The sequence below is a fragment of the Aythya fuligula genome, chromosome 4, assembly GCF_009819795.1.
Source record: "Aythya fuligula isolate bAytFul2 chromosome 4, bAytFul2.pri, whole genome shotgun sequence".
NCBI classification, from domain to species: Eukaryota; Metazoa; Chordata; class Aves; order Anseriformes; family Anatidae; genus Aythya; species Aythya fuligula.
The window spans coordinates 53,713,002-53,735,428 of NC_045562.1; the positions used below are offsets into that span (position 1 = coordinate 53,713,002).

Genomic DNA, 22,427 nt, shown 5'->3' on the forward strand with positions numbered 1-22,427 from the left:
TGGAAGTTGCTTACCTTCAGGACAGGATCTTAGGAGTAGATCCCTGAGCCATTCCTTTGCAGCTCCATGGCTCTGCAGGGGAGCAGGATTTCAGGTGCCCCCCTCTCTTCTATGCTAACAGATAGGTTACACAAGTTTTGTCTGTTGACTTGCACACTGGCAGTGTGCAATCTAGTCATAGATTATTTATTTATTTATTTATTTATTTATTTATTTATTTATTTATTTATTTTTGTGAATTTCAGTGGCTTTTGAATGTTTGATTTAGTTAACTGTAGGGTGAAAAATACTGGAATTTTCCTTACAAACATAACCCTTAAAAACACTTAACTACAGGCTAATGAGAGCTGAATATATGTGCAGCTGTGTCTCTCTGACAACATGAAATTTGCTGTTGTGCGGATAGCCAATATAAATTCTACACATCGCTCATTTAAAGTCTCAAGAAGAGCTGAGAATGCCACACTAAAATGCAGTCTCCTACTGGGCTGTCCCTAAAATTAAAACTCTGCAAACACACACAGGGGTCTGTTTCCTTAGTTTATTAGTACAAACAATGCATACACAAGACTGTATATTGTTTGAAGACTGCAATAGATTTCTAATTTAACAACTCTGTAACAAAATTTAACTAAATTTGACATTTATGAAAATATAAATCTCTGATTGGGTAGGTTTTCCCAACATTACAAAGTTTACATAAAAACATTCAATATGATCTATTAGTTGCAAACAAGTTAGGAAAAATCATTCAAGTCACTTAATATACTATATTGGCTTGTACATAGAACATTCACACACTACATTAAGTTCTAGCTTAGCATTCATTTCTTGGAAATTTGTGGCATGGAGTTCTCATTTTAAAAATAAAATTGGTTTGTTTACATAGTTTGAAAAAATTTCCACAGATATGCCATCTTTAAGGTACGTAAGGAGAGAAAAAAATTATCCTTTCAGATGTTGTCCAGCATTTCTTTTACTTGGGCAAAATGATTTTTTTTTAAGCATTTGTCATTATTTCATGTAATTATTTCACAGTTTCTGCCTTCAAACTGATAAAACTGTACAAAAGGCTCAGAACAGTTCTAAAGCAGAAGGTGAAGGTAGTAAGTAAGAAAAACCCATTACAAATTGGAACAGTAAAGAACCTTTGGACAGCCTTTGCATTTAGTGGAGAATTTTAGCACATATACAAGCAGTCCCAGAGTGTTTGGTCATCTGATCTGCATTTATCATGGGAAAGAATAGAAATGATAGTAAGGCAAATTTTATCAAGATTAAAACATGGCATGTCTGAAAGCTTTCTATTAAGATTACTTTGGGGACATAGGAGATATTTTAGACTTCCTTACAAGAAAATGGATAGCCACCTTTTAACATTAAGAAATTCATATGTTTAACTGTTTATCTGCAATGCCCTTTCTCTTTGAAAAAGTTTTCTTTACGACCTGTACTAATAAACACTGCGAAGACAAAAAAAATTCCCCAAACCAAAAAACAAAAACCCAAACCATATATTCCTTTTATGACCTAGTGTTTTTTTTTTTTAATCATTTTTTATCACAATACAGAAACCTGAAATCCCTGCATGCAATTAAAAAAAATAATCTTTCAGTCCTTTCACCGAGGTGAAGTATTTATCACCTCACGTGTTGACATGTTTGCAGCTGACTGATGCCTACTCCTTTCAACCCAATGATTAATCCCAATTAAAAAATAAATAACTAAAGTAGGTATTTTTTAAATGATGATGGAATGTATCAAGTGTTCCAGGTTGGCAGGTGACATCTTGTCATTGCACCATCAAGCAAGAGAAACTCATTTTTGCAGGTGGGTATAAAGTTGGCTGTTAGCTATAGATCCAGCCCTGACCACCTCTAGGCGACTTGGTTTATAAAACAGTGGTCTGCCTTTCTCACCGGTCAGGTAGAGCTCTAGCTCTAGTTGAAACAGTTTGTCAATTCCACGTAAGATCACCTAACTTCTGTAATAGCATAACAATTTTGATAGTATTGCTAGAAATTTTTAATCAAGGCCCTGGTGAAATCTTGGACTGAACCTTGTATTCCGAAATTTAAAAAAAACCCTGCAGCCGATTGCTGATATATTTGCTTTTTTTGTGTGTGTGTACGTAAATCTTAGAATATTTGTCGAGGAAAAAACAGCTGGTCTGCCCTCTGCTGTTTCTGTCTGTCTTCCAAGAAATGCACTGATTTTTACTTGAATTCAGAAGACAAATCTATGCATGTATACTATTACTCAGGTAAACTAGTCCAGACGGATACTCAGTTGTCAGCAGCAAAACTGTGTCCTCTGCAGTCTATGGCTGAGCACACTTTTTCATAGCAATAGTTGTGTTTTTTGGTTGGTGTTGCTTCACTCACCTCCGGCTCTGTAACTGTAATGGGGCTATCCCTTGCAAATACTTCAGTCGATTCCCTCCAAATGCAGTCTGCAGTCACTTTGAAGCTATAATTGTGACATTTTGGCCTAATCACTTGTGTCGTGTTGTTGAAAATCTGACGGCTGTTTGAAGTAGCAATTTTAATTTTCAGTGCAGCGTCGACTCGATCCACTACCGTGTAAGTGCCTATACTTCCATCATCAAATCCAATAATAATATTTAAATGTCTCTGCGAGAGTGCAAGGAAAGTGGGAGTTTTATAAAGAGAACAGGCACCGATGTTTTTGCCATCCGCCAGCCTCATTACAATTAAACTGGAGATCGCACCATTGTCATCATCTTCCTCACCACGAAAACAAATGTACACGAGATAGCGGCCATCACGAGACAGCCTTTGCCTCCAGATGATACCGGGAGCGTGAACCACACGAAGTTTTCCGCTGTGTAGATCAAGCACATTGATGTTCTCATCACCACGGGTTATAATTCCTAGCTTGCCATTTGGGGACATTTCAAAGTCTTCCAAATTTTTTAAGAAATTGTTAGGCAGTTGTACACGCCTGCAGATGACTTCCTCTGTTAGGCTCCAGATGTTCACTGTTTCAGTAGATGTTATAAATACTATAATATCTGGGCAATCTGGTATCAGTTTGATGTCCACAATGCTTGCACCATCATCGCAGCAAAACTTCTTGGTTATACTGCCTGTCCAGAGGCTCACTGCCAACACTTTATTCTTCGCCATTCCGACTACAAAAGTATTTGCAGTTGTTATAAATGCGTTCTGTAAGGCAACTAAAATATTGCAAACCCTATGTCCTGTGGCCAGTCGCCAAACTCTGGATGCATTTTGCTCACAGAGGGAGACTACAAATTGGTCGTTATGAGTGATCATTAGCTCTGAGATTTTTTGCCCATTGATGCGAAAGATATTTTCGCCGCTAACAGTGTGCCATACGTACTGGCTACATTTATCATCCGATGTAACCATTATCTCTCCAGAAGAGGTCAGCACACAGTTTTCAACAATTCCTTCGTGCTTGAACACAGCTTCGATAAATCCAGTGCTGAAGTTCCACTTGTGGACAGAATCCGATCCGTCCAATGTGTATATTAATTCCCCTCTGGCCGGCAGCACCAGTCTTTGGATAGGTTTGCCAGATTTGTCGATGTTGGACATAGCAGTTATGATGTCTATATCCCAGATAGAAAGGACACCACTGGTGGATAAGGATAGCAGCATGTTATGATGATTTGATTTAATTAGCCTGACTATAGTTCCTGAGATTTCCTGTAAGCTTGCCATGCACTGCCCTGTATCTCTTCTCCAAACAAAAATGGCTGAGGTATTTTCCATTGAAGCAATTATACAGTTGCCATTTTTGGACAACACGGCAGATATAAAGCGCTCATTGTGTTTAGCTCTAAACTTTTCGGCCCACCTTCCACACACGAGTGTCCAAGGAGCTCATGCTGAGAGCCTTACAAATTAAAATTGCACTTTGGTCTTCAGAAAGCTCTATGCTGACAACCTCGCTGTCTTCTCTCCTGCAGTCAAAGTCATCCGTAAGCTGGGGATTTGCGATCTCCTCTGTATTCCAAACAGAGAGGCTACCTTCATTGTCCACCATCACCATTTCTTGGGCTGTGTCCAGAATGAGAAGGAATTTCACAAAGCCACTAGAAAATTCAGAGGTTACAGTGGCCAGCTTCTCTCCGCTGCCTAAGTGAAAAATGGTTGTGGTGTTCAAATACTGCCCGCAGAAGGCATAAACTCCGTCCGGAGAGCACTGCACACAGGTCACTTCGTACCAGCAGTGGAAGTGATAGAGAGGCCAGCCGTAAAGCAGGTCTATGACAGTGACATCTTTGCTGGCCTCCAGCCACGCGAGCGCGTGGTTGACCGATAATGTAAATCCATTTATAAAACTGGAGCCCCCCCCCTATTCCACAATGTTTCGACCCCTTAATTTCCATTTCAGACAAAAGACAGGAATTTATGTTATCGTATATCAAAAGGGTGTTTTTTGTTGTAGCCACCACAAGATATTTTTCGTCACTAGTAAGTTTCATCCCTAAGATGACAGACGGAGCGGTTGTAATCTGCCTCAGGAGCTGGCGGGTCTCTACGTCCCAGGTGCTAATGGAGCCGTTTTCCAAAGCAGCGATGATTGTGCTGGGATTAAAAGTGGGCAGGATTTCTGTGACGTGCATGCAGCTGGATGACAGCGGCAGGCGCTCGGGGCTGTAAGTCACGTCCATGGATGAATGCAAAGGGACGATAGAGCAGTACTTGGGCCCGTCCTTGTCGCATTCTAAGAGGAGATGTCTGAGTTTAGGCAATGAGCTTACTACTGGCAGAAGCCTCTGCTGCAACTCAGCAGAGAGTGACCCCGGGTATTTTACTACTTTGAACTTTATACTGCGGAGGGTACTGGCCAGAAACTTCAGCTCCTTTTCTTGCGAGCAGGTGTAAGCCAGTTCTATGTCGGAAATCGCTTTATCAAACTGCCCTATCCTAATCATGGTGTACAGCCAGCTGAAGTTCATAATGACTCCGTAGAGAAGATCATCTGTTCTTCCACATTTCGTCAAGTGATGAATAAGCTCTGTCATTTTCCTGTGATTGATAAAAAAGATATCGGGCTCTAAGGGATTACACTGAAAAACCCACGGCTGATCAGGTGCCTGCCTGTCAAAAGCAATCTGATCCATGCAGTGCTTTTCGTCTTCATTCAGGCCTCTGCTGTCGTGGTCATGACAGCCATTCAGATACTGGTCGTTGCTGTAAAAAGGTTTTCTTCGCCCACCTGACCAAACACCAAGAAAATACTCTGCCATGACTGTGTGCATCTCCTGCAAATCTTCTTCATTGTTCAGGTACAGTTTCTGGGCAATTAGTTGCAGATGCCTATTTGCCCAGAGCAGAAGTGTTACATTTTTCACTTGTCGCTCTATTAAGTATCCCTGTAAACCCTCCTTAAGCCTCGCAATGTATATGTAGGGAATTCTCAGTGGGTTGCTTTCTTGGACACTCTCACTTAGCTCATACATAACGCTGTTATCAAGGGCTAAAATATCTTCCAGTTCCATTTCACTCAGACCAGACTTGGACATAGTGATGTAGCCAAGTGCTCTTGACAGTAGTCGTGATCCACACTTGCTTTCCAGCGACCAGAACAACTGTTCTATGCTTTCATGTACAGTGACACAGAGGGAGGACTCATCCACATCTTTGTGAGATCTCCAGTTCCTGACCTCCCTGAAGGTTAAGTTCACAAACATAGGCAGTGTGCACTTGGAGAACGCTTCATTGACGTAGATCTGTTGCCCTGATGTTACTTTTCGTTTAACTCGCAGCAGCTGATGTTTCAGCACTTGGCTACACATCTTTCTGTCCCTTGCAGTCAACTCAATGTAGTTGTCTTCTTCATGAATAAGGCACCTCAGTTTTTGCAGGATCCCATGCTTGTTTGGCAGTGTTGACAAAATTATCCGTACTGAGCGGGGGAGGTGAATGGGAAGCCACCAAAGCTTCCTAGCATCATCGCTATCTGTTAGCTGTTCTAGGGCATCAAAAATTATCACCAGTGGCCTGTGGAATGAAGACTCATTCAAGAGATTTATGAACAAGTCCCGCAGGTCATGAATCTTTTTTGGGTAACTTTGTACGAGGCATCGGTAGTTGACTGCTAATTGCTCACAAACGCTTTGAAGTATGTTCTTCAGATCAGTACTTGTTTCGGTAGATCCCAGAAATCGTATAACTACCACAGGGTCAGAATCAGGTCCCATCTCTTCCTGCAGCCAGGAATAGGCCTAGAATGTAGAGCACGATTTAGTTAGTATCTAAATGAAGCACAGTAACAGAGTTTATAAATAGTAATTGCCTATATATATATATATAAATGTCTTCTAATGTTACTGGTTGAGTGAAGTGCTCTCACTAGCAGTTTGAGGTTGCTTTGGTTTATGTGCACTGGGTGAAATTTATATCATATGTCATCTTTGTTTAGCCCAGGTTGTATCCCAAAACAGTAAGACGCAGATCCACAAAGAAGATCTTATGTCTATGGGGACCCGAGCAGAATTCATTCTGTAAGTCCCAGGGTACTCTTTGCAAAATCAGTGTCTCAGTTCTGAAAGTCAGTAGGCAGATGCTCTTATTAATAACCTTCCTTAGATACTGAGTGATCGTCCTTGGCCAGGCAGACCTGCTTGGCACCAAAGCTTGCTTAATATTCATTTGCAAGAGAGTTATAAATACATGCCCTGATGATTTTGGTGGACAGGGATGGGAATACAGGATTGCCCATTCCTAGCTGGTTACCTTAATTCCTGGACCACTGAACTATGCTTTCTCTTGTAGCGCTTGTGGCTCTTACACACTGCCATAATAAAATGTTTTTTTTTTTTTTTTTTTTTTTTTTTTTTGGTTAGCATACTCTAAGCAAGTGAGGAATGTGGCTCTAAATCCTCTCAGTCTGTGCAGGCTAACTCACTCAGTTCTCTCACGTGCTTAGTCTTTTCCCCTCACTTAAGATATTACAGAATATTTTAAAAGAAAAACATAACCAGTGCCTCAAGGTTATGTACTGGGATCTGAAATGAGATTTTGAACTGCAAATCCCAATTTCATGTACGCAATTGATGTGAATCTAGGAAGTCACATTTGGGAAAGAGATAGGATTTTAAACATTATTGTTCCCTTCTCTATTTCCTTCTGGCTGATATGGCTGTTTCCCAGACTACTGTGCCAAATTCTTTGAGCACACGGCAGGGAACTCAAAGTTGTGACTTCTAGCTTGAGAATTAGGCTTAGAGATGCCAGCTTTTTTTTTTTTTTTTTTTTTTTTTTTTCCCTTTTTCTTTTTTCCCTGCATCTGGTCCTGCACTGCGCAGTTTCCTTCATGTCCCTGTAGTACTCAGCTCAGTGGCTGAAGCAGCAGATGTCAGCTAAACACAGGTATTTTTGCAGGTTATTGCAGTTAGATTTCTGGCAAGTGTATTTGTAGCAAGCGTATCAGTCTAATTCTGGAGTAATTTCTGATGAGAACATAAAACAAGATAGCATGACTTGGAAAGACATGCTGTATTTGTGAATAAGACTAAAAACAGCATATGATGTTTAGATGGTTCCAGATTCATAGGACCTCTGTGGAACAAAAGGGAAAAAGATCATTGTGAAATACAGGTTGATGATTCAAAAATATGTTGATCCCTACTAGTTTTTTGAAAGCTCTATAAGCTTTTGTTTCTGTTGGGCATTATGTATACATGTTGCTAGTAAAAGGAAGAGTCTTTTTCTCAACATGTATACAACAATAAGCAGTATGTCAGTTTTATAATCTTTAATTTATGTATTAAAGACTGATATATTGTCAAGAGGAAGAATGAAAAGCTAGCCTTCATGCACAAATGCCCTTGGCATCACCAAACTATGTAAGGTATTTATTTACCTTCTTTGCCACTTCGGCTAATAGAAGAGTTTTCCCTGTGCATGGTCCTCCGTATACGATAAGAGGGTTAATGTGTCCTATTTTGCTAGGTAGAACGTATTTGTGAACTATATGCAATGCCTCACATCTGTATTCATAAAAAGTGGAGTATGTTTTACATAGTGATGAATGCTGAAGAACTTCATCATACAACAAGTCTGTCTCTGTGTCAAAATTCTGCTGCACTGTTGCCTGGATAATATCGATCATGTCTTCATAGAATTGTTTACCGAGTCCTTCAATGTAATGATTCTCCACTTCTTGGGAGTAGCCCAGTTTCATGTCACAGTGAGTGACGGACGTGTACACTCTCAGATTGGAGGATGCGACGATGGTAGGAATGAATTCATCCCTGAGCTTGATCAGCTTCTCATGGGCTTCAGGATCTCGTAGAAACTTCCCAGCTGTATGTACCACATCCATGTATTTTCCCATCTCTGGAATTTTAACAAAACGCTCGATGTTGGCAATTTTCCGAATGTAGCAAACACACTTCTTTAGGAAAGCTGGTGTTTGTTTACCCAAGGCAAAATCAAGTTCATCTTCAATAGCTAAGGATGAAAAGAGAACGCAGAGTCTCTGTTATCTTTTCTTTATAACCAGTTCAAGACCCCACCCCCCAAAACATGCAGACCCTTAAATGATCGCATCTCTTTTCTGTGAAAAGAAGAAAAAACACAGCAAAAAACTCTCAAGCAAGAGCAACAAGCACATTTTCCTCTTTGGTTAGGTGAGAAATGCCAACAGAAATATATTTTCATGCTTGTGAAAAGGCTGATAGAAAAGATAATAAATGTACATATAGAAACAGTTAGTCTGAACTTTACCAGAGGAAAGGTATCTCTTTGCTTGGCTGTGTTTCATTTTTCCTTTCTCATACAGCAATTTCACAGCAGTCTTAAAAATCTTCTTTATCTCTTCTGATATATCTTGCCATTTGTTCTCATTCATGGAGTTTGAAGAAGATTCCATCTTTTAAAAATATCCATAGTTAAACAGTAGCTGTAATACATCTACAACTTCAAAAAGTAAGGGTCTAATATTTAAGGTCATAAATAACATGGTAACAGAGAAACACACGCATTAAAAATAAATTAATACGTTCAACTTTTTATACTGCAGATAACCATAATGTATTCTTTTATAGAGTTATAAAGACTATCTACTTTGAATATTTTCTCAGTTCCTCCTGTAGGTAGCTGATGCAATATTCCTCATGAATAAGACAGAGAAAACCTTAATAGAAGAAGAGTTTTGAGAATTGGAGAACCAAACCTGAAATAATTATAATAAGGAAGCAGTCTTATTTCTCCTGTTCAAGAGAAGTAATAATAATAATAATTAAAGCTTGGATTTCAAATCCAAAATGAGGTTCCTGGTAGTGTTAAATAAGCACCTTATATTTGAAAAACATAAATTTCCCTTAAGGCAGCTGGTAGTCACTGCGGCATGACCTACTGCAAGTGACGTGTTTCAGGGGTCTCCAGTTTTCCTGGCAGTAGGAGGGTGCAATAAGGAAGAGAGTGGCCTTGAGGGTTACGTTCCTTAGCAACTCTTTCTCGACGTGTTCAGAGCGGTATGTCTTTTATTATTTCCAGTGAGTTTATAAGATGTAACTGTGTTAGCGTTAAGTTATGAATATCCTTTTGACTACTCCTGTTGTGTCAGTAGCTTGAGGAAAGGTATAGAGTTTTAGTAAGAAAAAAAAAGTCAAGCTTTATTCAAAGGGCATTCTGGACATTAGCAAAACAACGCATAAAGTTAAAAAACTTGCTTCATCCCTTGTGGTAAATAAGTCAGAATTGGACACATTACACTGCATTCAGCTCATTAAACGTTTCTGTGTCAACGTGTTTCATGTTTTCAGTGTTTTCTCATGCAACAAATACTACATTCTGCTACATGATGGATGAATGCAGTATAACAATTTCATTTCATTTTCTTTTGCACTACAGCAAGTGCTCAAAATGAATGTTTGCTCTGTTAAGAACCTCTCTCCTTTACGCTGAAATCTGTCCTTGGATATATAGGATGTGTAGGAAGGCAGAACTGAGCCCTGGGTGATACACAGTCTTTACTGTCACCAGTTAACGACAAATGCATGTTTTAAAAATGATAATTAATGGTGTTCAAAAATCTTCTCTTAGAATACGGTTAGGAAGTTAATAGTATGGGATCTGCCCAGGGACAGCATTAGGCACTTCAGGACACTTGAAAGGCTGTTTTTTAACTGACAGGAATGTTTTAGGTGGTGAATGTGACTTACCGTATTCTGGTAGCTCTTCAGCATTTCAGATTTTGGCCTGAGGTAATATGCTGGTGGCACTGCATTCTCGTCCCTGCAGTACCACTCCTCTAAAATTCTTGTCTCTAGCTTAGCCTCTATGGCAGCGTCCAGGATCATTTCAAATTCGGCTGACTCGACTTCCCCTGGTATTCGGATGTTGCCATACTTCTCTCCCAGTAAGCCCTGTGTATTTGCAGGAAAGTAGGGATTACATTTTTCTTTTTAGTGATGCCAATACCCTCCTCAGGATCTGAATTTCTTAAAAACCAGTGTGGTAACTAGTTTCACGACTTTGAAATTACTAGAAAGGCAAACAGACACAGTGGAAGATGAATTAGTGTTGAGCTACATCCTATTACGATGACTTGGTAGAATTTCAAGTAGGTGCATTAGCTTTCTTAACATTAACTGGTAATAAAAATACAAAGGCATTCAAAAGATGTAATTAAAAACACCCAACATATTTTTTTTTATCACAGTATTGACTTGTGTATTATTGATTCCCATTAGTTGGCATTAATCACACACGTAAAAGGGAATGTAGGTATCTTTTTCTGTGGACTACAGGCTAAGGATGCACCACTGAATTCGTTACCTCTTGGTTTTATTCTTGGTTTCCACTGCAATGGAACATAAGATTTTATGTCCTATTTGGTGAAAATTGACATGAATTTGCGTACAATTCCCATTAGTACTATTAAAAATGTGGCTTCTACCCGAAATACCAAGATCGATGTTGTAGAACCACAAGCTGCTTTGCTGTCTCATATTCCCTTACTGCAAACAATGTTTAATGTCTTTGCCCCAGTAGCTGTCCAGGGAATGAACAGTGAGGCAAGGAAAAAGAGTTTTGACCAAATACCAAATAGAAATGTATCACAGCTCATTTTAGTACTTAAGTGCATATATTTGGTATAAATGTAAAGGTCTGTGGATGTTAGACCACTTCTTTTTCTTAAACTGTGGCATGTAAGATTTATGTTACCTAAGTAACTGAAGTTTAAAATACTGGTTATGATACTATGAATACTTTTTTTTATAACTTAGTTATGTAGTTTGCTGCCTATAAATATTAAATAAAAAAGGGTTGGGAAAAACTTTTTGGAAGATAGAGCTGTAAGACATTTCTGCATTCTTTCTACAAACTTTCTCGCATTTGTGACTATCTGATTAATTCTGCATTTAAATCTTGGTCCACAGAACTAAGTGAGAATTCTCACTTCATTTAAAATAGAATTCCTTTTTTTTTTTTTTTTTTTTATTTATTTCCTCTCTTAAATGTATGCAGTAAAGATTCTGAGTTAATGAGAAAGAGTACTTAATGTGGAGAGGCACCAATGGTATCAGCATCATGATTTGAATTGGAAAGATCTCTTAGCAAAGTAATGCTAATGCAAATACAGTAGTACCCTAAAAATGTAAATGACCTTGTTTGTAAATAATAAAAATCTAAATATTCATTTTTAAACCACTCATCATAACGAGAAGCTGTTTTAAACTTTTTCAGCTGTAACTAAACCCTGAAAATCAATAACTGATGGTGATGAAGCTTGCTGCACAGATTATAAAAGCGTGATGCTGCAGATACCCTTCTCTGAAGCCAGTTGTGTTGGCAGAAGGTACTCAGGCGGCTCATCCTGCTAGATGCTTCAGCCTCAGAGCACAGACATCCGTGCAGTTTACATTAACACTTCCTAACCCCTTTCAGGCAAAAGCACCTGGGCTAGCTTAGACCATAGCTCACATTGTAACTTGGCTGTTTTTTTGCCTGGAGCTGACTGGGGAGAGCTCACAGAAAGTACAGTGCTGGCTCTGATGGCGAGTAGTTGGCCTGAGAGCCCAATAATCTTGGAATTCTGGAGCTGCAGAGGTTAAACAAAATATAGTATTATTTTCCTTCCTTTTTCTTTTTCAAGTGAGGTTAATAACTCTATCATGCTGAACTGCAAGCCCTAGCACATTCAGAGTGATGTAGAAATCTCCTAAATTTCTCTCAGTGGAGCTTTGCTATGCAAATTTTGCAATTACCTCCTGTAGTAATTGTTACTTAAAATTCATTAGGCTACACTTTTTCTGAATTTAAGTCCAATGGATTCATTGTTGCCTGAGCAAAGATCAATAGCTGGGCCTTTCACTAACAATATTAAAATGTCAACATTAAAATGTCTTGTTGTAATGTACTGCATTTAATCAACTAAATTTGCTTTGGAATTATTCTGTGTACTTTTTGGCTTCTCTAGTACAGTTCATGCTGTTCTCTCTCCACCGAATAAGAGATAAGTAAAGAAAAGCATTACTTTAAAATTGAAAGACAGTTTTTTTTTTTGCTCTATTTTATCTGTCATTGCAACAGACATTATGTAAATAATCTTGCACAAGGGAACATCTTCCTGACCAGTTAAGCGAAACACATTAAAAGGTATTTTTAACACAAGCAGAATAGTAGTATCACTGCGGATGATTTTATCATGAGCTTTTAAATAAAACTGAGGCCTATGCAAAAGTATTATTTGAAAGCCTTTACATTTTTTAATCAAACTGTCTTCCATAATTGTGCCCACTACATGCCAGAAAACCATTGTGGGTATTTTGGCAGAAGTGCTTCATGAGCTGCATGAGTTAGCCATGCTCAGAGCACACCTCTGAAACCCGGCTTTCTTTAATGCAGGAATACTGCTTCATGTGGCTGGTCTGAGCAAGGAAGGACTCCATTTTTTAATCAAAACATAGCCATTTCTGTAATTAAAGATAAGGAGCAGCAGAACAGAAATTTTGAGGACAGTTGGGGCACCTACTTGGTGAATATGTGCATTTAGAAAAGCAAATAAATGCATTAATAAGTCGGAGGTTCTTACACTGTAAGATTAACAAGTAAATACCGAGGAATAGAAATAGGAACATGATAGGAACAAAAAAAGAAAAAAAAAAGAAAAAAGAACAGAACCGGAATGAACAGAATTGATTATGCAGGCAGAAACAGCAAACCATGAGTAGGTCTACCATTTAGAGCAGGGCAATCCAAGGCACTTCACTGCATTGTGTTCCTCTCGGAACCCCAACAGAAATTAGCTAATGTTCTGGTATTAGTATCCGATTCTGTGTAATCATTCAAAAATATTCTTGGTAAAAAAAACTTCTTTGGTAGACAACTCTTCATAGAGTCATTCCTTTGCTGCTTGATAACTCAAGGCTAGCCTAAATTTACGGCCCAGTTTCATTGGCCATCTAATTGAGGTACTGAAACACAACTTAAAACATTAAGTTTGCAGTTTAACACTAAATTGGGAGGAGCTATTGACTCCCCTGAGGGTAGACAGGCCTTGCAGAGAGATTTTGACAAACTAAAGGGCAGGGCAAATACCAACAACATGAAGCTCAACAAGAGCAAGCGCTGAATGCTGCACCTGGGGTGGGGCACCCCTGGCTGTACCTATAGGCTGGGGAATGGGAGGCTGTAGAGCAGCCCTATGGAAAGTGATCTTGGAGTTCTGGTTGATATCAACTTGAATGTGAGTCAACAATGTGCCCTGGCAGCCAAACTGTGTGCTGGGGTGCATGGCATGAGAAGGTCAAGGGAAGGGATTGTCATGCTCTACTCTGTGCTGGTGTGGCCTCATCTCAGGAACTGCACAACATAAGAAAGGCATAAAATCATTAGAGAGCACCCAAAGGAGGGCAGTAAAGATGGTAAAGGGTCAAGAGGACAAGACGTATGAAGAGTGGCTGAATTCACTTGGTTTGTTCAGCCCAGAGCAGAGCAGGCTGAGGGGAGGCCTCATGGTGGCCTGCAGCTCCCTCACAAGGGGAGTGGAGGAGCAGGCGCTGAGCTCTGCTCTCTGGGGACAGTGACAGGACCCGAGGGAACGGCATGGAGCTGGGACAGGGGAGGGTCAGGCTGGGGGTTAGGGAAAGGTTCTGCACCCGGAGGGTGGTTGGGCACTGGGACAGGGTCCCCAGGGCAGTGGTCACAGCACCAAGCCTGTCAGAATTCAAGCAGCATTTGGACAATGCTCTCAGACACATGGTCTGATTTTTGGGTGGTCCTGTGTGTAGTCAGGAGTTGGACTCAATGGTCCTTGTGGGTCTCTTCCAACTTCCAACATGATTTTATGATACTATGATTTGCATGCACAGGCCATGAAAGCTCTATCTTCCTGTGCCTGGACATGGTGATGAGGCATGGATGTTATCTCCTTCTAGCTGGTACCTGGGACTTGCCGTCTCCCCTCTATTCCTTTTGATTTATATCTGTCTCTAAGTGTATCCTATCAGGATACCATAAAACCACCCAAAACTTCAGCTGTCTAAATGAGAAGCTCAGAATCACACATCTTTCTCCAGGGGCTTCTGTGTCCGAGCTGCACCTACAAAGGAGGCTTGCAGCAGCCCCTGGTGATGTCTGCCCCTCTCTCTGTATTCCCTATACATTCAAGTAGGAAAAATAGAACAAATGAGTTTGAAGAAAATAAAGTTTCTCACAATCTTCATGTTGCTTCATGCTAAATGCAAATAAGAATATTGTCATTTACACCCTTTATGAAAAATACCACAGTACTCTACAGTAATAAACTAAAACTTCAATTTGTGGTAACAACATTGGAACATTTTGATGATTATTATAGGAAATTATTTTTAAAGGGAACAGTAATGTTTACACCACATTCAGTACCAAGAGACGGTTTTATATGCAGACTTATGAATTCAATGTCCCACCTGATGAGTCATTTTCCTTTAATAGTAAAACAACAAATTAAAGATTCATTAGATTGCAGGTGATTGAGCTGTTTAAAGCGATCAGGCTGGCAAACATGTATAAAACCCTCAGCAAAGAATTGCGTCTGACAAAACTTTATAGAATTAACACAGAGCAACCTCAGCAATAGTCTTGTTAGCTTTGTTGCGCCTGAGGCTGAAGTTAAAGGAAGATTATTAAAGACAGATTAAAAAATTACAGGCATAGTCACAATAATGACCAAAAGGAGGGAACTAATGAGGTTTGGATTTGATCTTGAGATATGATGGATTCATAGTGCATGCCATGTTTTAAGTTCAGACATCATTACTGAAACATTCATGAACCCTAATACCATACCTTATATCAATAAAGAACAGGTTGAAATTTTAGATATATTTAATTTTAACCAAGACATTTAATTTCTCTAGTAGATTTAGTGGTAGATAAAACCAAGCCATCAAATTATTGTAGAATCATAGAATCATAAAGGTTGGAAAAGACCTCCAAGATCGTCTGGTCCAGCTATCCCCCTACTCCCAATGTCACCCACTAAATCATGTACTTAAGCACCAGATCAAGTTATTATAGCAAGCTGGACTGATTACTGTTTGGTTTCATTCTTTTTTTTTTTTTTTTTTTTTTTTTAAAGGAAATTATGCATTAACATCTGAAAATGTCACTTTAAAAGTCAGGTATGTAACGTTTTGTGATTTCAGATACTTTCCACCTTAAGAGCAGCATTATTTTGCCTTTTTGCCAAGAGAAAGCTAAAGATTCATTGAAAACTCAGATTTATAGCTGGTGAATGATGTGATCCAATGATCTTTTGCTGGGCTTCATGGGATCAGTCCTACCACTTTTACTGCTTTGTTTCTGTAAAGTTGTGCTTGTAACACTGAAACATATTAAAGTCCTCTCTGCCTCATCTCATACAAGTCCTTGATTGCCAACTTTCTGAAGAATAAATATTCAAGAAATTGCCTTTGAAGGAATTAAATTAAACCATAATTAATTTTTTAACCTAAGATACCTCTTTTTGTCCAGACCTAAGCGCTTAAGCAATTTGTTTTGGCAACAGCCAAGAGAGATTCAGAAGTATATTGTCCCCATTTCACCTAGCAATTAGGTGCAGGGAATTAAGTCTAGGCAGCGATTCAGAGCTGTGACAGGTCTGCAGTGTTTAATTGTAACGGGATAGCAGAAGCTATTGTTTCTAATTGTCAGCCCTACCCTCTCCACAGGAACTGCTTACTGCTGAAGTAGGAAAGCCTTGCCCACTTGTGAGTTAGGTCCTGAGTGACTCACATTTCAGCCTGCTAAATTCATGTAAGCTCAAACTGAGATCAATTAATCAAAGTGGAGCAGTTCCTTTAGGAGAAAGCGGTGAGAATGCAGTGAATGGTAGTGAATACTTCATGCTCTGGGCTGGAAATTGCCTGCAGGCACCCAACATCAGCATTCAGGTGTCACTGAGACCCACTAAGTGGTTCCTCAGGCAGATGCCAAACTTGTAGGGATTTAAGTGCTGTTAAAGTGCCTTCGGGCATTACATTGTTCATCTGTTGCTAGGGCTTTGGCTGCTCTCACTGATGTCCCAGAGGTGTCCTTCCACTCATCCCTAAGGGAACTGTGGCTGTCAGGCTGATAGAAATTCACACCATGTCTCACAGGGAGGCTGTGGGCAGGGAGCAGCCTGAGAAGCAGCTTGTGGGGCATGACTGGCAGCAAGGCTGGTAATGAGGCAGCTCACTGTGCATAGAGAGGTTTGTTTCAAAATCTCTCCTGAACTGGAAGAAGGGCAAGTTTGTGGTCAGCAGGTACGTACCCAAATCATCAGGCCTCTTCAAAGCTGGAGAGCTGCCTGAGTGTGCTCTTCTAGGCTTCCTTCCACTGGTGGATGCATCTTTCTATGAAATAAAACCTTTTTCTTCCCCCTTTAAAGCCACACATTTCAGTCAAATAGCCAGTGAGTGAAATGTCCTTATTGCACTAATGCTTGCTGTAATGTCAATCTATCTATTAGCTGATAAAACGTATGTTACTGCTATGGATAGAAAAGACATAACAAAAATGTAAGTAGATTAACGTTTCTATTTAACTTCAATTTTAAAAGACCTCAGACATTCTAAATGTTCTGTCTAGAAAGTATGCTTATTGTAATCAAATGCTTATACCCAACAATTTGTTTCAATTGATGTGTACACATATATGTATGTGCAAACTGAAGACAAAATCACCAGCACAACAACAGAAAATGCTTTCTTAGAGCTTTCAAACCTTACTTTTTCTATTTATGGTGGCTACATTCTACGTCCTATCTTTCATCCTGAATTTCCACAAGATAACACAGCGCATTCCCATTTCTATCCTGCCCAGAAGGCTGTTTCCAAGTCAGGAAAGGACCTGTTTACCCTCCTGGTCTGCCGAAACGTGGGCTTAACTGATATAAGCAAATAGACAGGTAAATAATGACTTGAAAATCTAGAACAAAATGGTCAGGATACCAATTTTAAAGGGCCTTTTATTTAACATCCCATTGAAAGAAATTTAGTACAACTAGAGGTCTTTTTGGTTTGTTGCCCGTGTATTGTAACCCTATTGTAGCAGTACCCTATAGAAACTATATATGCAAGATAAGGTGATTAAAATATCTTAGGCACAGCCAGAGATATTTTGGGGGATGAAAAAAAAAAAAAAAGAAAAAAAAGCACAAATATAACAGTCTTAGATGGGCCTTGTTTTTGAGAAATAAATATTATTTGATTTGCTACTATTTGCTACAAACAGAAGAGAAATGCCCTTTATTTGTTCTTTTATTCCCTGAGGGAACAATAGCCAATTCTCAAACTCAAAGCAAAAAAATGCTAATGGCTAAACAACAGTGAATCATCTGAACTGAAACAAGAAAAGTGTATTTACTTAAATTTATTTTCAATGCACTAATGATTTCAACAATAAGAAAAACAAACATATGAATCCACTGAAAATCTCAATAGAGTATACATGTTAACTGCTTGTTAGGCTAAACTGCAAGGAATTGAATTAAACTGAGCTGAATCAAAGTGAAGAACTGAAAGTAAGAGGGAGAAGGCTGTAATAAGGCATTTTATCCAAACAAAGCTTTGGGAAGCTGGAACCCCAGGGTAGCTGGGGGCTAAAAGTTGTCCTGAAAATAGTTGCCTCTACTTTTGTTTCTTCTACCTGTAATGCGGTGCAGTGTCAGTGCCTTCGGATGCTCTCACACTGATGTGCACTGACAGAATATTCTTCCAAATCAAAAATATGAAGGCAAAAACAAAAAGCCAAAAAAATGTTGTAACCTGTCATTTCCAAGATGTAACTGCATTCAGAACAACTTTGTTTTGTTGTTAAGTAAAATAGTCCAGTTGGAAGGGACCTTCTAGTCCAACTGCCTTACTGCCTGCAGTTGTATGGCCATGGAACTTAGGAGACAGAACATTAGAGTTGGTGCAGACCTCTTAAATTGCAGTAATTTGGTCCTATTTTGCTTCATTTCACTGTAGACGCTGGTAAATTCCTAAGACTTTTGCCTCTAACTTGGATTCACTATCTATAAAATGAGGATAATGACAGCTTACCAAAAAAAACCCAAACCCACAAACAAACAAAAACCTTTTTCTGTTTTGACTGCTAATAGCAAAGGATGTTGTGTATTTATGTATCAGCTGGGATGGGACTGTCACTTTACATTTGTCTTGTTTGTTTTTAAGAGAAAAATGATACATTCAGAACAGTAGCAAACAATTTAATTTGGCTTTTCCCTACACCTGGTGATAATAATAGTGTCCATACTCCAATCCTTTGGTTGAAGCTTGCAAGTAAATATATTTATTTTTAGAACTTTGTCTGACTGCACAAAACATAAAAGAAGAGATTCATTTTTTTCTTACTGAAATTATTAAAGTGAATGGAAAACTGAAAGTATAATAAAAATATTTCTGCACTGAGAAATAGATTTTTTTTTCTGCCCTGCCTAGATACGCATTTACACTGCCCAGCTTGAGAAATATTGCTGTGTGCTGGGTTGCAGAAGTATGCCTTAATTTCTCTCTTTTTTTTTTTATCTGAGGCACTGCAGAAGTACATGGAGGTGGTGGTAGCGGTGGCACAGCTCTAGGTATTCCAGGAAGTTCATAAGGATATTGTGTTTAGTTCCATGAAAAACAAAAAGGCGTTGTTGAACTGCCTGGTAAGAAAACCGACTGTAATTGAGGCTGGAAGTATGGGGTGCAAGTGCTTAAGTCTTTTGCTGTGAGAAATGTACCTTGCATGAGGTGTGAGAATGATGGTGGAGTCACTTGATCTTTAGTCTGTCTTTCAGGAAATTAAAGAGAACAGCTGAAGCCGAGTAAACCAATTCCCTCAGCTCTGAACTTCACCCACAGTGCAATATTTTTAAATCTCAAAGCTTCTCCCTAGTGGTAGGGAGATATGAAATAATGGTGAAAGACTTCTCAGGATGCGGTGGGTAGGAGCTAACAGACCATCATGCAGGGAGATGTGCTTCCTCAGAAGAAATTCATGACCTACTTCCCTGACACACTTTGCTTCATCAGAACTCTCCTTTCTTCTGGATGTGAAAATATCAATGGTCTCCTTCTTCCACACTCTTCTATCTCATGTGTGGTCACAGAACACCAGTTTAGTTCATTTTGTAGCCTCTTCTTTCATTGCCATTTCTAGGTCTTTAATCTCCCTGAGTGTGGGTACAGGTGAGAAATTCAGTCAAGAAGCGTAAAATAAAGATAATGTCTGTGAATAAAGACAGGGGAAAGGGCTGAAGAAGATTTTGCCTACCTCTGGTTGTACACTTGAGCTCTCACTCACTCTGATTTGCCTTCAAACAAATGAATCATTTTTGCTTTGCTCTTTTTTTGAAAATGGGTGGGTATCTTCTTAATGGGCATGCACATTTTTCCTCTCACATAAAGCGTGGGATCTGGCAAGTGACTTCTACTGCAAGCCCATATTCCTGTAAATTCCCTGATGGGTCCCACAGCAGTTTGTAATAGTGGAGCTGGATAGAAAAACAAACTACAAGGGCTAGAAGATTTCAGCAACCAGCCCTGGACTGGAGTCAATAACCTTGCCTGTGGAAATCCCTACCCTTCCTGCAGTGGGTGGGAAAAATACCTGTCCTGGAAGATCAACCCTGGAAGATCAACCCTGTCTTCCAGATGACAGCATGGTGGTGTAAGTGTAACTTCACTTTGTAAAATCATCACAACACTCACCCAAGCAGGGAGGAACTAAGAAAGGGTCTGAAATCCTGTCCTGCATCTCTTAAGTGAAGACTCGCTAATGGAGAATTGCTTCTCCTGCTGCTTGATGTGCCTCGCTGAGCAGACAGGCATCATGGAGCCAGAGAGAAAGGATACCCTGAGCCTAGGGCTGGGAGGACAGGACATTGGCTTCTGGACACCAACGCCAAGGAATTAAAATCTAGGACTCTTACTGCCCTCTTTGGTATGCTTCATATGAAAGAAATGATGCTGCCTCCTGCTGTACCCATATACCTTCTAGAAGGAAGGGGCCACTTTTTTATACTCTGGGAAATATGACTGTGCTAATGTCTACAGGAAGTTTTGCTTAGTTTCTAAATTCCCGTTTTGAGATGGTATTTAAGGTAAGTGATGAGCCAAAGAGCTTAGACTGAGGTAATTTTTGATGAATAAGGTACCTAAGGGATTAACACAGAGGCCTCTAGTCTGTAGTCAGCTCCAAAGCTGCAGCAGCTGAGGAGGGGTTTTTAGGACTGCGAAGTCTCTCCATGTTGGGCACATGAACTCTACTGGAAGGGGACCTGTATCTTTCTGTTCAGTAACATAATTAAGCTGTGTTTCTCAGTAACATATATAGCCACTATAAAGGTATTAGAAAGTGTTAATTAATGAGCATCATCAGATGCAGAGATCACTGATGGGATAACATTTTTACTAACCCCTCCCAACTTTAGGAAACCTAAAACTAATTTTAATATGATGTGACATTTCACTGCAAATTTATTTTTGCTGTTTTTTTTTTTTTTTTTTTTTTTCCCTTCTTATTAGAGCTAAACAGATTGGTATTCATTGAGAGTGCAAATGAAAACCTAATTTTGTAATTAAATGTCAAGAAAATGTTTTCACAAGTTGCAGAGAATAATAGAGTCCCCATGAGCCTGATACGACCCATGACCGTGTAGTGCATTGTAAAGCAGCTAAACACCATTAATAAACATGTTTTGCAGGGATATAAAACAAATGAAGGCCCAAAGGCAAGCTTTTAGTGTAGGGGACATTAGTTCTAGCAGGCAATAATGCTACCTCTTCACAGCACCCAGAATTCAGTGTTTATTGCTGTATGCAAAACAACGTAATGTAGTTAAATGACCTCTCTGATAACTTGAGAAGTGATTTATTTTTTTTTAACGCACAATTTCCTTTTTTTTTTTTTTTTTTTTGGAGAAGAAAGCCAAAGTTAAAATTAGTATTTTTCAGCTTTCTTGTCAGAAGCAAGGAGGTGTAGTGTGCCCTATGATCTAAGTTAGTCAAGGATTTCTAGTAAGTGGTACTTGTAGTGTCTACTGCATGCATGTTTTGACAGGTGACTTCAAACACCCAAGTAACACGCTGTTGTAAAACTTCTCAACACTGTGAATAGTGACTCAGTAAATAGATGTAATAAAAATCTGTTTCTATTTTATGTCTGATGTCTCTTCCATGAGAGACTCTTAACCCTATCCCAGTGTCTCTATTTCCCTCCCAGCCAAAACCAAAAAACACATAAAGGAAAAAGCTGTGACAAGGAGTGAGACTGTTTCCAGATAGGACTGTAGGAAGTCAGGAAAGGAAATCTCTTCCTTCTGAAGGAAAACAGAAAAACAGTAAAAATCTAGATGTTCTCTCGTGGAGAAACAGGATCACAAAGAGAAATGTCTGCTCTTTTGGGACTTGAGAAGACCAAACCAAAGTTTACGCAAGAAATCACATGGATTTGACAAAAGAAGCTAAAATGAAAGCGGCAGGGGTAAATGATTATTTTGATGTACTCCATCCTATGCACTGCATCTTTTATGTGACTTGGCAGACGTAGGAAATCATCCTCTAATTTGAATTTAGAATAGATTAAAGCAAGAAAAAGAATAATGCTCTTGTCATTTAATATATTTTTAAGAGGGAGATGATGTAACTTCAGAGAATGGATTTAATGCAGAAGAACTCTCAGGAAGACACAGAGCTTGAAACCATTTTTTTTTTGAAGGGATATCATCTCAGGACATTATTCCCTGCCTCCAATAAGATCAACTGGAAATTTTATCACTGATGTTTTGGGAACATAAGAGGCCGGAGAAGAACAACTGTCAGCCTCTCTTCATTGCAGATGCTGCTCATGACATGGTGGTACTTCGTTGTTCACACAAAAAGTGATACTACCTCTAAGTTAAAAAGGAAAAAAAAAAAAAAAAAAGGAGGAGTTAATAGAGTTAATAGAATTGTAGAA

At 39.2% G+C, this 22,427-nt stretch overlaps 1 protein-coding gene across 1 annotated transcript in view; it reads right to left on the bottom strand.

Annotated features, from left to right (window-relative positions):
• Positions 1 to 594: 594 nt before the first annotated feature.
• The window catches only part of NWD2 (NACHT and WD repeat domain containing 2), a 57,187-nt gene continuing 35,354 nt past the window's right edge, over positions 595 to 22,427 (bottom strand). The window contains 6 exon segments of the mRNA XM_032187094.1: positions 595 to 3,842; positions 3,844 to 4,347; positions 4,349 to 6,223; positions 7,864 to 8,453; positions 8,730 to 8,874; positions 10,169 to 10,372. Coding sequence (XP_032042985.1) covers positions 2,286 to 3,842; positions 3,844 to 4,347; positions 4,349 to 6,223; positions 7,864 to 8,453; positions 8,730 to 8,874; positions 10,169 to 10,372 — 4,875 coding nt within the window. The 3' untranslated portion in view covers positions 595 to 2,285.